Genomic DNA, 12,367 nt, shown 5'->3' with positions numbered 1-12,367 from the left:
ATGTAAACAGGTGCGTTTAGTTGTGTGTACATGCTACAGCAAGTTTACTATGAACTGGGAGTGGACTATCCGCCTTACGGAATATCTGTGCATAGTTCAGTGACATTTGAAAAAAATAAAAATGAAGTCTGAACTATTCTGTTATAATTAGAACGAATACTCTCCTATGAAGTGAAAACTACTGAGGGTGAAGCCGGAAATGGCGAAAATATTTTCAAATGGTAAAATGGTGTTCTCCAAGAACAGCTACATGACATGGATACATTCAACGAAGGGTGTCCGGTAGGACAAGAGAGCGAAGATGAGCCTACTGTATTATGCTGTGTTGTAGAGTACACTTCAAGAATGACGTCTGCTTTGTAAAAGCATACTACAACACTTAACAGGCGTAACGTCTGTTGTACCAGTTCCAGTTAGGTGGCTACCACTGACAGAACAAATGAGAGACAAAGTCAAACTTCCTACTGTTTACTACGGAGTCAGTTATAATACTTTCGTTTGGAAGACACTCGACCTCAGTACAGTATCGCTCTGAATCAAAGTCCAAATCTGGTTGCTAAATGCTTCCAAGAACTTTTTCCAAGTCCGGTTGTGAAGCGAAAAACTGATGAACGAGCGGAACTTGTTGGGCCGTACAGCCCACACTAACACCCGGCAGACGGTGTCATATCGTTTAACGCTCTATTACGTCTCACATGACAGGGGATGAAAGCATGGCAACAAATGTCACCCTCTGCAGGCCACGCTCGAACTACGGCTTTTAGAGGTACGTTGCGCGTCATCTCACCGTTTAACGCCTGCTCAGCAGGCAACCCAAATTGCACGTCTGTACCGCGAGAAGCCGCAAGGCACTGGAGATTACACAGGGCTGACCGAGGAAATTGCTACGACTCGCATCGAGGCACTCAAATGTGTTGCCTGGTCATTATGCAGTTTTGTTGGATGCTACTGATATTTCGACTTCCCGAAAAATGAGAGCTGCTGTGAGGAAACATGTGAATTAAGAATAGAAAGGGGAAAGACTGAATTGCAGTCCGGAACGTGAACGGAAGTCAGTGTGGTAAGAGTAATTTTGTAAATGAATTACCTCGTTCCGGCTAAATAACGTGTAAGTACTACACTGGGCTATAAAATGTGATATGTAGGATATTTTTTATTTTTATTTATTTATTTATTTATTTATTTATTTTTTTTTTTTGGCAGGAATTGCGTCTCAGCTCCCTATTAACCCGAATAAACTTGAGGTTGCTGTATTTTATTTTGTAATTTAGTTTCCTAGTAAGTTACAACCTTGTTCGTACCGTTTATTCTGTAGTACTGAGACCAAAAAGTTTTACTAATTTTATACTGAGCCATCTGTTTTTCTGTCGTGGTAGCATGGACTGATCTGGTGGTAAACTAGTAACCTTAATCTGGGTTTCTGGTCAAAAATAGGAAGAAATGGGACTTCAAAACATTTAACTTCTAATGTCAATTTACTTTTATTACATCCATTGATGATGCAGTCGTACCCTATAAGTGCACTGGCCACAATGTGATTAATTAAAGTAGGAGGAATCTCTGCTCTAAAAAAAAAGTAAAACAATGTCTTTGCTCTGATGCAACGGAAACAAACAGTATAGTATGGCTTTAAGGAGACGAACGCAAGGTTTAGCAATACCCTGTACATAAACATTTTAATCCATTTCCTGATGCATCTGAGAATGACCTGCAAGGCCTGAAGTAAAATACTGAATTTAAACCTTTAGATTTACTACACTAACTTTTTTACATGGAGGAGGATTAACTGGGTAACGAATAATGTTCTGGAGTACTACTGTCCCTTACGAATACAGACTTGGCGGTAACTCAGCAGAGGAAGTGATCAGTATGGGTGGTGGGGGGTGGGTGGTAAGGGGGGGGGGGGGAAGTGTGAGGCCTCTATGGGAACAAGAGGGATTTTATAAACCTGTGCACGATCTATCATGCTGCATCAGAGACAAGCATTACTGAGAACAAAGAAGAAGAGAGAAAGTTGTTATTATTCATTCACAGAAATTTTCGGGGCTGATAAACTTAAAATTTCGTTAATCGATTTACACAGAACCAGAGCAGGGCGAAAGAAAGACTGGATGCTAATTACAGTCATTGAAACAAGATAACGAACACACTGTTCAGCCTAAAACAGGGCGGTGTAAGTAATGTAGCTTACGACACACCTGACAAATATATGAGCATTTCCAAAAGAATTTGGTACGATGAATTGGGAGTACTAACCAGCGCTGGTCACAAACTATCTAACGGTACCCCAGCAAGTAGTTCCCTTGCGTCACACCGTAATTGCCTCCTGGTGCAACTGAACAGCGTGCCCACATAGGCCAACAGCGTTTCTGCACATCCTCCCGTCTTAAACTGCCTAGTTCGCTCCACTACTCCGGCGAGAGGACTCACATTATTGGCATATATTCCGGTCAATCAAAGCTCTAACTTCCAGGAGTAACATGACGGCGCCATTGACTCGTGTCAAAAGGGCGGAATATCGGTTCCTTGTTCATTCGTTTTAACGGACAGGCTCTCTTGAAAGATCTCGAAACTTGTACCGCAAGCTTCACGCAAGCAATGGAAACACACGGCCACAAATACGTAGGGAGTGATCATTCCATATGCGTGCCCCCAGTGACGTACCCCAAGTCAGAGACATCTGGTGTCCTCTGCCACCATCTCTCTCCTTGCTCTCCGATCTCTACTCCCCCCATCCCCTTCCAACCTACTGTGTTGTGGATCTAGTTCTCTAAGCTTGGGGACAGCAGAGAATTCGCATTAGCCTACAGCAAAGCTAAAAATCGATTTCATGCAAGACAGGGACTGTCCATGAAATAGAATCTGCTGACCATCAAGAGGAAAGCCAAGATTAAAATAAAACACACCCCTGAGATCAATTTTTATAGGCGTTGGTACGAGTAGAAAATGACAAAAATAGGATATGAAAATGTTAAAATACCGTCGAACCGTCAATTAGGGCGGATCACAAACAAAAACTCAAGTACATATGGTTTTCCAAAACGTTATCGTGGAAGTAGGCGCCAGGAGGCGCTGGTGAAATAACACACACCGCTAAAGATACCTTTTTATTTTAAAACTTTCTCAATAATAAATTTTTCAGTCTGGCAATTCTTTAAAAAATTTCAAAAGATTTCAAATACCTTGATGATTTTCATCATGAAAAGCAGATTACCAGGTATGACATTAACAACTTGCCAGTAATGAGATTTTAACTTGACATATGTATATAAGACAATAAAATAGTTCTATGTAAAGGATATTACAAGGTCTGACGTTAACAGTAAGAATATTTTAAACTGGTTATACTTGTTATATCGATATCAAACTTGTTATAGCAATCAAAAAACCTTTAACTAGCTAGCTTGCACTAAGCAAAATAGTTGTCCCTCGCCAGTTACATAGATAAATGTGAATAAACGAGCACACAAACCTTCACACTAAAGGCAGTTACCCCAAATAAATTTTCCTTAGCTCGGTGAGGGAGTGACACGTGTAAAGGGGCCCGAATCACAATAGGTGGAATAGTTACTGGTGGTCTACAGGGCCACAGCAGATCAGCCCCAAAACTTCCATTACAAGCCACCACCTCACCGAGTTACTCAAAACCAGAATATGTAGCAAGTGCAGTGCCTGCACAGACTCAGAACCACAGGGACACGCGACACCGACCGTAAATCACCCCATCGAGGTGTGAGTGAAACGGTCCGACCAAGAAGCAATTACCACATTCCGGCGGACAGGCAAACGAAAACTGTGGTGGGACGACCCCAACAAAACCACTGGTGAAGAAACTCATACACTTCTAGAACTTGAAAACCTTCTTATATGTAACTAACTCTGTTACATAAAGCCAGTACACAACTTTTCACACTCCAGCACAGCGTGAGCCAATCGCTGCCAGTGGTTTCAACTGCCGATAAGAAGTTATACGGTCCTATGCTCTGATATCCTGTACCACGGCTTCCAAGCTTCATAAGCCACGTACATGGGGGTAAGGCAGACTTAGCCCCTGACAGCCTACAGGTCTGCCAAAGCACGTGGCGAGCAGTTGACGACCCCCAACAGCAGGGCCCCGCTCGCACCACCACCTCTCTCGGTCACCGCCCACTACGTACTCCTCGATCGTCAAGCGACCGTACACTTGCTCCCCGCCAGAGGGCGGTAGCGATCCAAACAGCCCGCCAAACCGAATGCGCCACCGCAAACACTAGACGCGAAGCGAAAGCACTCCGCCTGGTGCGCTTTTCGAAGACCCGGACACAACTACGGCTCAACCGTATCTAGTTGATAGGCTACACTCTAATGAAACACGTACGCAAATTAACAGACGTCTTTCAGTTTTACTTAACATAGTGGACGGACGCCTTACCTGTCACCACAGGCATTAGTTAACGCAAAGTAGGGAAGTAGTATGCACCACATGTCAATAATTTGTGTAAACTTTGGTTTATGTGTTGTCATATATTTAAGTGTTTCTGCATCGTGTTTCCTGAGATGTAGGCAAGGGACCAGCCCAGCATTGTCTAAAACTGCATAAAAACACACACACACACACACACACACACACACACACACACACACACACACACACGTCCTCAATCACAACTAACCGATCGTTAATATTACTCGTATATTTTAAGCCGACATCGATATTTTGTTTGACTTCCAATTTCTTTCTCTTTAAATATTGTGTCGTTTACAAATATGTGTTGCCTAGCGTGGATAGTAATGCATTGTTTTGGCTGAAAACAGTTTTCTGAAATTTGATGTCTGGGTCTGGAAATTCCATAAGGACGACTTACTCCTAGGTCCAACATGGCAGTGACTCTTCTAGCTGGCTAAACATTCCACTGTAAACTTCGACAAAACCGTATACAAAATCTCCGCTGCTGATTGAGTAACTGAAATCCATGCGTCACCACGGCCTCCTCTAAAAGAAGTAAAACATTCACCGAATCGTTTAAAATTTCTGTAGTAATCTAATATCTTAAAAAAATAATGTACATAGGTGTTATACAGTATCTGATCAAGTATTAAAGTTGGATGATAGAAGCAGACATTGCACATACTGTCATCTTTGCAATGGTCTGGAAGGGACGAAGACGAGAAGGCAATGTCATACCACAATTTTACATGGCGTATCCAAGTACAACTTGTAAGTTCCTTTAAAGAAAATTCCCTTCGAATGTATCAGATCAATGCATCAAACAATTAACCGGCACAGAAGCCCACGTCATTTAATATTATTTGCATCTAGCAGTGTCCAGCGTGACCTAAATAAACAACATTACAGTCGAAATCCCAGAGCAAAATACTGTAGTATATTGCTGAGAAATATGAAACGTGAACAGCTTATAAGATAAATTTTATTATTTTGAGTTTTTTCTCAAAATAGAAGTTTTTTATTTCTTTTTTTACTTCTAATAGCTCGGATTAGAAGTTCGGTGTCCTAAATGAATTGATCTGTGCTAGGTGTTCAAAAAATGCCTAGTAATCAGCTTTACAGAAGTTACATTATCTCACTGAAGTAATAAAATTAATCCTTCCACAATAACTTGGTAGCCTCCAGATATGTTTATTTTGCTGGCAGCTTTCGTAGATTTGTAGTTGATTTTCTAATATGAAAAAAGGTTTCGGGTTTGAATAGTAATGGACATACAGCATGTCGAAATTATGTCACGTCTACGGTCATCAAAAATAATATAGGCCACTGCCAGTCAAAAGTTTTGTATCAGCTATCACTACTATGGATTTGCGGTTAAGCAGGGCTATCGCGTTTACTTGAGACGGTTCCATTCGAACAGGCCTCATTCCTTTTGGTGCATGTGTACCAATCATCGTGTTAGTTTACAGTACTTTGTGAGCGTCTAGCAGTGTGTTCGTATAGCTGCTCAGGTTAATTCCCTATTACCGACGAACGCGGCGGAATCTGGAGACATACTGAAAAACGTGCTGTGACTGCAGCTCTGCATCAGTAAGGCTATTCTAGTAACACAATAGTAACAAAAATTGTCGTACCTCAACCTAAAGTGGCGTATACACTGCAGCGGATAAAGCATACTGGTGCCAATTCACGTGTGTCATTGGGGGAAGATCTATTCCTGTGTGTACAGTGTAAAAGTCAGAGGACCTGCGCCTGAAATTACTATGCGTGCAGTTACAGTCTCCTTGAACAAGTGTTATAGAGATGCACTATGGTCAAAATGACATTATCATGCAAATAAAATCAGGTGAAACGATTGCAGTAGGCACAGAAACATAAAATCTGGAGCATGCAGCAATCGTCCAACGAAACATTCAGCACTAATTTAAGTCGTAAGTACTTGGAATCCATTGTCGAATGCTTGCTCGTCGACTTTGTGGACAACGTACCAAGTGTCAGTGTATGACGCCAACGGTGAGGGATGGTGGAGGGTCGGTCTTGGTGTGGATGTTTTGTGGGTGATACAGTCATTGATCTATTGGGATTAAATGAAACAGTATGGAAGGAAGAATATCACAGGAAACTGAAGAACAATGCAGTTCACCTAGCAAGAGACTTACTAGTTGTGAGTTTATTCTGCAGCAGGTCCGTAAACCTGACTCTAAATTGTGCCGACGGTATGTCGAAAAGAGAAATGTGGGGAATTGAAGACTATGATTTGGCCGAATTAGTCACCTGACTTAAATCCCAATGAATTCTTACGGAATGAACTGGACACGTCATTTAATGTTGAAGGGCTATTTAATTCATAAACGAATTGGACTGCAATATCTGCAAAAGCACTGAAAAATCTTATCGTCAGAACGCCATGAGATTCTGATTGCAAAGGGTGGACGCTTTGAAGAGACTAAAATCGAAAACATATTGTCCTGCACTTAACGAAAGACAGAGAAAATATTTATTTTGTTGGTCTAGTTGTGCGATGCGCTTGTACATTGAAATAAAGTACACAGCCATTTACATGTGTGATCCTAAACAGTTGACCGGTAGTGTAGCTGAAAAATAGCAAAGGAATACTTCTGGGCACACGATAAGATAGCAGTTGCCCCTACCACTGTTAATTGCCAGGTTACGGTATTTTTGTTTTTACAGATTTTTGCGCATTTCATCTTGGATATAAAACCTGTGCCTGAAGCCAATTTTAAAAATTCTAGTGTGCAAGGCCACAGGGGAGAGCTAGCCATTTAAAGAAGCAATTAAATTTCCGCTGAATTACCGGTAAGCCACCTAGGGACAGTGTGGATTGAGCCTCGCATCGCTCCCTACAACTGGTAGATGACAATAAATGAAATCTTTTTCTTTTCTTTATAACGGAGATAGCCGCCTTGACCAAGGGAACCCAGAAGTTTCTCTTTGAATAATTCCCGAACTGTCACTGGTGGTCAAAGACAGTGATGCCTTTTCAGGCACTACCAACTGACAGCTCTCCAGAAACCATGATTTGATTTACCTGTGTTGCTGTTGTGGTCTTCAGTCCTGAGACTGGTTTGATGCAGCTCTCCATGATACTCTATCCTGTGCAAACTTCTTCATCTCCCAATCTATATCCTTCTGAATCTGCTAAGTGTATTCATCTCTTGGTCTCCGTCTACGATTTTTACCCTCCACGCTGCCCTCCAATACTAAATTGATGATCCCTCGATGTCTCAGAACATGTCCTACCAACCGATCCCTTCTTCTAGTCAATTTATGCCACAAACGTCTCTTCTCCCTAATCCTATTCAATACCTCCTCATTAGTTATTTGATCTACCAAATCTAATCTTCAGCATTCTTCTGTAGGACCACATTTCGTAAGCTTCTATTCTCTTCTTGACCACACTATTTATCGTCCATGTTTCACTTACATACATGGCTACACTCCATACAAATAATTTCAGAGTATGAATACTATGTCACATTAATCAGACAGTGAAAGCTACTACGGCCGGTATTGACCTCACTTCACACTACAGGACTAATAGGCCGTGGTTGATGTGTAAAACTTTATCCTAACGTCTCCTCTCCGACTGTGGGAGACATGTTCTGATGTAAAGTGGCCAACTGCTTCGAATATATGGGCAGTGTGGTGTACACAACAGTCCATCACAAGACATCTGCTATGAGATTATCTCCGCTGATGCCAACATTCTCCATTCACAATAACAGATTGACGTTCGTATGATGCACCGTTGACATCTTTCTCTTTTCTGTTAAAATTATTACGGAGTTTATATATCTCAGTAAATTCTCTATACATGCGCGCATATAATGTGATGTTTCAGTTCACTTGTAACTGGGACGGTGTAGAGCAATAATGGTGTGGAACCTACCTACAGGCTCACCAGGGAGATAAAATAGTGCTTGAGATCGGTAAAAGATATGCGACGTTCTTGGGCTATACCAGACGTACATTAAATTCTTTGTAGTTGTGGAATGGTTTATATCGGTACCACGAAAAGAAATGTTAACATCCTTCTGGGTGAACACAAGACGAGTTGACGCCTGGGACATACGGAGAAATCTACCGTAGAGGAACACGTTCTCCAAGAGGATGATCATGAAATATAACTCAATGACATTAGGGTCATATAGAAAACATCGGATTACAATTCGCGCATAAATATAGTGTCTGTGGAGATTTATAAACAACATAATAGTTTTAACAGAAAGGAGGAAGGTGTTAAATTAGATAAAATTCGAATGTCGACATTGTACTGCAAGAATGCGACGATCGATTACTTTCAGTCGAGAATGTTGTCATTACCAGAGATGATCCCGCCGCCGACGTCATGTGATGGACTGTGGCGCGCTTCACACTGACAATATATTCGGCGCTCCCTGGAGTTCTGGTTGGAGTTCGCCACTTCACCTCTCAAGATGTCTCCCAAAGTCGGGGAGGAAACATTATTAGATTGAAACTTCCTGGCAGATCATATCAGCGCACACTCCGCTGCAGAGTGAAAATCTCATTCATTATTAGATTGTTTTATACATCGACCTTGATGTATTAGCCCGAAAGTTTCAAGTGAAGAAGATGTCTACCTTCATTCCGCCGGTATTTTAGGGTAGTTATACTTGACAACAAGTGGTGCAGTTGCATCGAGTGGACTGATGTGTTTGCAGCGATGATCGCCAAACTGGACGAGTCTGTGGGGCGCGTGATGACGGCGCTGCAGGCCCGAGACATGCTGGACAACTCCATCGTCGTCTTCATCTCGGACAACGGTGCGCCCACCATCGGCACCTACCCCAACTGGGGTTCCAACTGGCCGCTCCGAGGGGTGAGTACGTCACATCGCATCCCACCCCAGAGAGCAACCCAAGCCATGCTGATACATCTTCGTTTTGTGACTCCAAAGGCTAGTCCGAGTCTATTTTTCTTGTTTCTCTGGTAAATATCTCGATTCTTGTTGTGTCCTGCCTACTTGTCGAATATGGGGTGCCTAGGAAACCTGCTTTCTCGGATCGCTAGACAACAATTCAAGCAAGTAGTATTAATCAATTTTTATTGCACTAAGATAAATGATAATACTAATCTCCAGAATTTAAAAAGCTGTGTCGCAAGCAATGGGCGACAGACAAATTGAGAAAAGCTTTTCAGTGTATACAACTCTTAATAAAAGTAAGACAATACAGTCCCTAAGTCGCTGCTTGTAAGGTGTCAGGCAAATCCAACACTTTCCATGAAAACCCTGACATGATAAGCAAATCCAGTAGTATGTCACATAGCTCTGAATAAATCGTGACATTAAATTAACCAAAGAAATTCGTTTATCGAGTGAGCAAATGGAATACCACAGACTAACACAAGAATGCCTAAATGCAAGTCATACCTTCCCACCGTGAGACAGACGCTGTTCTGAGAGGAGAAACGAGAACAGAAGCCGAGAGCAGAACCGTGTTAAGCTAGAAGGCCCTACGATAAGGGAAGGATTGGACACCCACGTCGTCAGCTAACCGCTAGGACAACGCCAGCTGCAAGTTTTAGCGTGAGACTTCTTCGTGTCTCTGTTGCGTCAAGGACCACCCCCCCCCCCCCCCGCCAGGCCCTTGCTGAAAGCTAGAGCCTTCCAGAAGAACAGTATAGATCTTACGATAACGCTAAAAGGACCACACCAGCTGCAAGTTTTAGCGTGAGAGTTTTTCGCGTCTCTGTTACGTTGCAAACTTTAAAAACATTGCCCCACCACGAAAAGTATAACGTTTCTCATTGGATAGACAGAATTTTTGTAGGCGGAGCCATTGAGACCCTGATTGGTCAGATGAAAACACAGCCAGATAGTTTTTTTTTTAAACCAACTTCGGTAAATGTTAGTAAGGAGAAGTTAGGGGAAGTTAGTTAGTTCCGAGAAGGCTACGTGAGAGGAGATGTGCTGCCCGCCACAGCCTTGACGCTGCCTAAACACCGACAAGGTAATGAACGCACGCGATGCCGCATTTTTCAGTGCATAAGGCTTCACTGAGAACTGCAGAAGTCTCATCTGTTACACCCCCTTTTTTTGCGTAATACTAGTGTCGATCGTCAATTAAAGCTCATGGTGTTCACATTTGCCACTTGAAGTAAAAATCTGAAACGCGATGATTTTTCTGTTATATAGTTATTGAGAAGCTACATCAGCCACTGTAATTTACGACAAGTTAGATAAGTAATTAAAGATAACTGAGGGTCACCGTAGAGCATTTTGATAGTTTTCTCTTTTGTGAAACTTAATTTAAACCTAGATTATAGATGTGATTTGGCATAGATCATCCTTCGATCCATTGTAGAACCCATTCAGGGAATATTCGTTCACATTTTGGTTGAACTCAGTTGGTTTTTACCATCCTGTATTAAAACACTTCCTTTTATCAATAGTGCAATTTATAAACAATGTTTTGTGAGTAGAATAAAATTTCCAATGGTAAACTTAACTGCTTTTTCGAGGTTATTTTACCAGCTAACTAAAAATAGGAAGCCCTGAACCCCTTCCACTAAATGTAGTTAGTATTAAGATTCTTTTACAGGGAGTGCAGTGGAGCTGACGCTGAAATAATTAAGTATTTGGTTATATCATCGCTAGTCTCACTGAACTCTTCTGAATTCTACATGTCATGTGTGGTCTGGCGTCTCCTTACCAGCAACGTGTCCCAGGTTCAAACTAGTCAATTCCCTAAAAAACACGCTCAGAGCGTTGTTGCGCGAAAGTGGTAGGGAGACACGATATAGAACAAACAGACACCACCATGAATGTTAGATGCTGTAGAGCTCGCACAACGGCTAGTCTTCAACTAGGCCGCGGCCAGGCAGAGCGGCGCGTATGTCCTCTTCTTGTAGATGGCACTGCAGTCTCGGTGTCGTCCTACAGAGGTGTCGGTCAGCGTACTTCGTCTCACAGCCGTCTCTGCTCTAACGTTCTCTACGAGAGTGTCGGCATTTGACGTTACGCCGGAACAGTTCTAACCGTAGTATCTGGACCAGATGTCAATATGAAACGATAATGAAATCAAGACCCTAAGCTGTTGAGACGTATATACATCAACGGGGACAGTAGAAAGTGGGCGCTCCGACCGGGACTCGATCCCGGGAACTTCTGCTTGCATGACAGGCGCTCTATCCATCTGAGCCACCGAGGGCACAGTGCGACAATGCGACTGCAGGGCTTTATCCCTTGCACGCTCTTCGTGACACCCACATTCCCAACTTCACACACTACATTCGTAGTGCCCATTCCCATTTCTGTCGTTACTTGCGGCAGACATTCTTACCGAGTCCCGAAGACTAAACGCTAACCAGCCATTGACCTTCTTCTTCCATGCTGGATGCACACGCATTGCCCGAACTCTCACGGGACTCGGTAAGATCGTCTGCCGCGAGTAATGAGTGTAACGGGCAGGGGCACTGCCAATGCAGTGTGCGGACATGAAGTTGGGAATGTGGGTGTCACGGGCAGCGTGGAAGCGATAAATCCTTGCAGTCGCCCTCGGTGGCTCAGATGGGTAGAGCGTGTGCCATGTACGCAGGAGATCCCGGTTTCGAGTTCCGGTCGTGGTACACATTTTCAACTGTCCTCGTTGATGTACTTCAACGCCTGTCGACAATTTAGGGTCTTGATTTTATTATCATTTCGTTCTACGAGAGCTGCAAGGTAACCGATGGTATCTGTTCTTTCAGACAGGTCCAAAAGAACAGACACCATCTTCAAATATAGATCTACATCTACATCTACATCTACATCCGTACTCCGCAAGCCACCTGACGGTGTGTGGCGGAGGGTACCCTGAGTACCTCTATCGGTTCTCCCTTCTATTCCAGTCTCGTATTGTACGTGGAAAGAAGGATTGTCGGTATGCTTCTGTGTGGGCTCTAATCTCTCTGATTTTA

The 12,367-nt window shown here is 42.8% G+C and overlaps 1 protein-coding gene across 3 annotated transcripts in view; it reads left to right on the top strand.

The window, feature by feature from the left end:
• LOC126355932 (arylsulfatase B-like) overlaps positions 1-12,367 on the top strand; it is a 280,100-nt gene that overhangs the window by 240,413 nt on the left and 27,320 nt on the right. For all 3 annotated transcript variants that reach the window (XM_050006503.1, XM_050006502.1, XM_050006501.1), the window contains exon 6: positions 9,130-9,287. In XM_050006503.1, coding sequence (XP_049862460.1) covers positions 9,130-9,287 — 158 coding nt within the window. The remainder of the gene's footprint in view (positions 1-9,129; positions 9,288-12,367) is intronic.

This window comes from Schistocerca gregaria, chromosome 3 (assembly GCF_023897955.1).
Source record: "Schistocerca gregaria isolate iqSchGreg1 chromosome 3, iqSchGreg1.2, whole genome shotgun sequence".
Taxonomy (NCBI): Eukaryota; Metazoa; Arthropoda; class Insecta; order Orthoptera; family Acrididae; genus Schistocerca; species Schistocerca gregaria.
The sequence above is the reverse complement of the archived record's forward strand: the minus strand, read 5'-3'. Positions and strand labels throughout refer to the sequence as shown.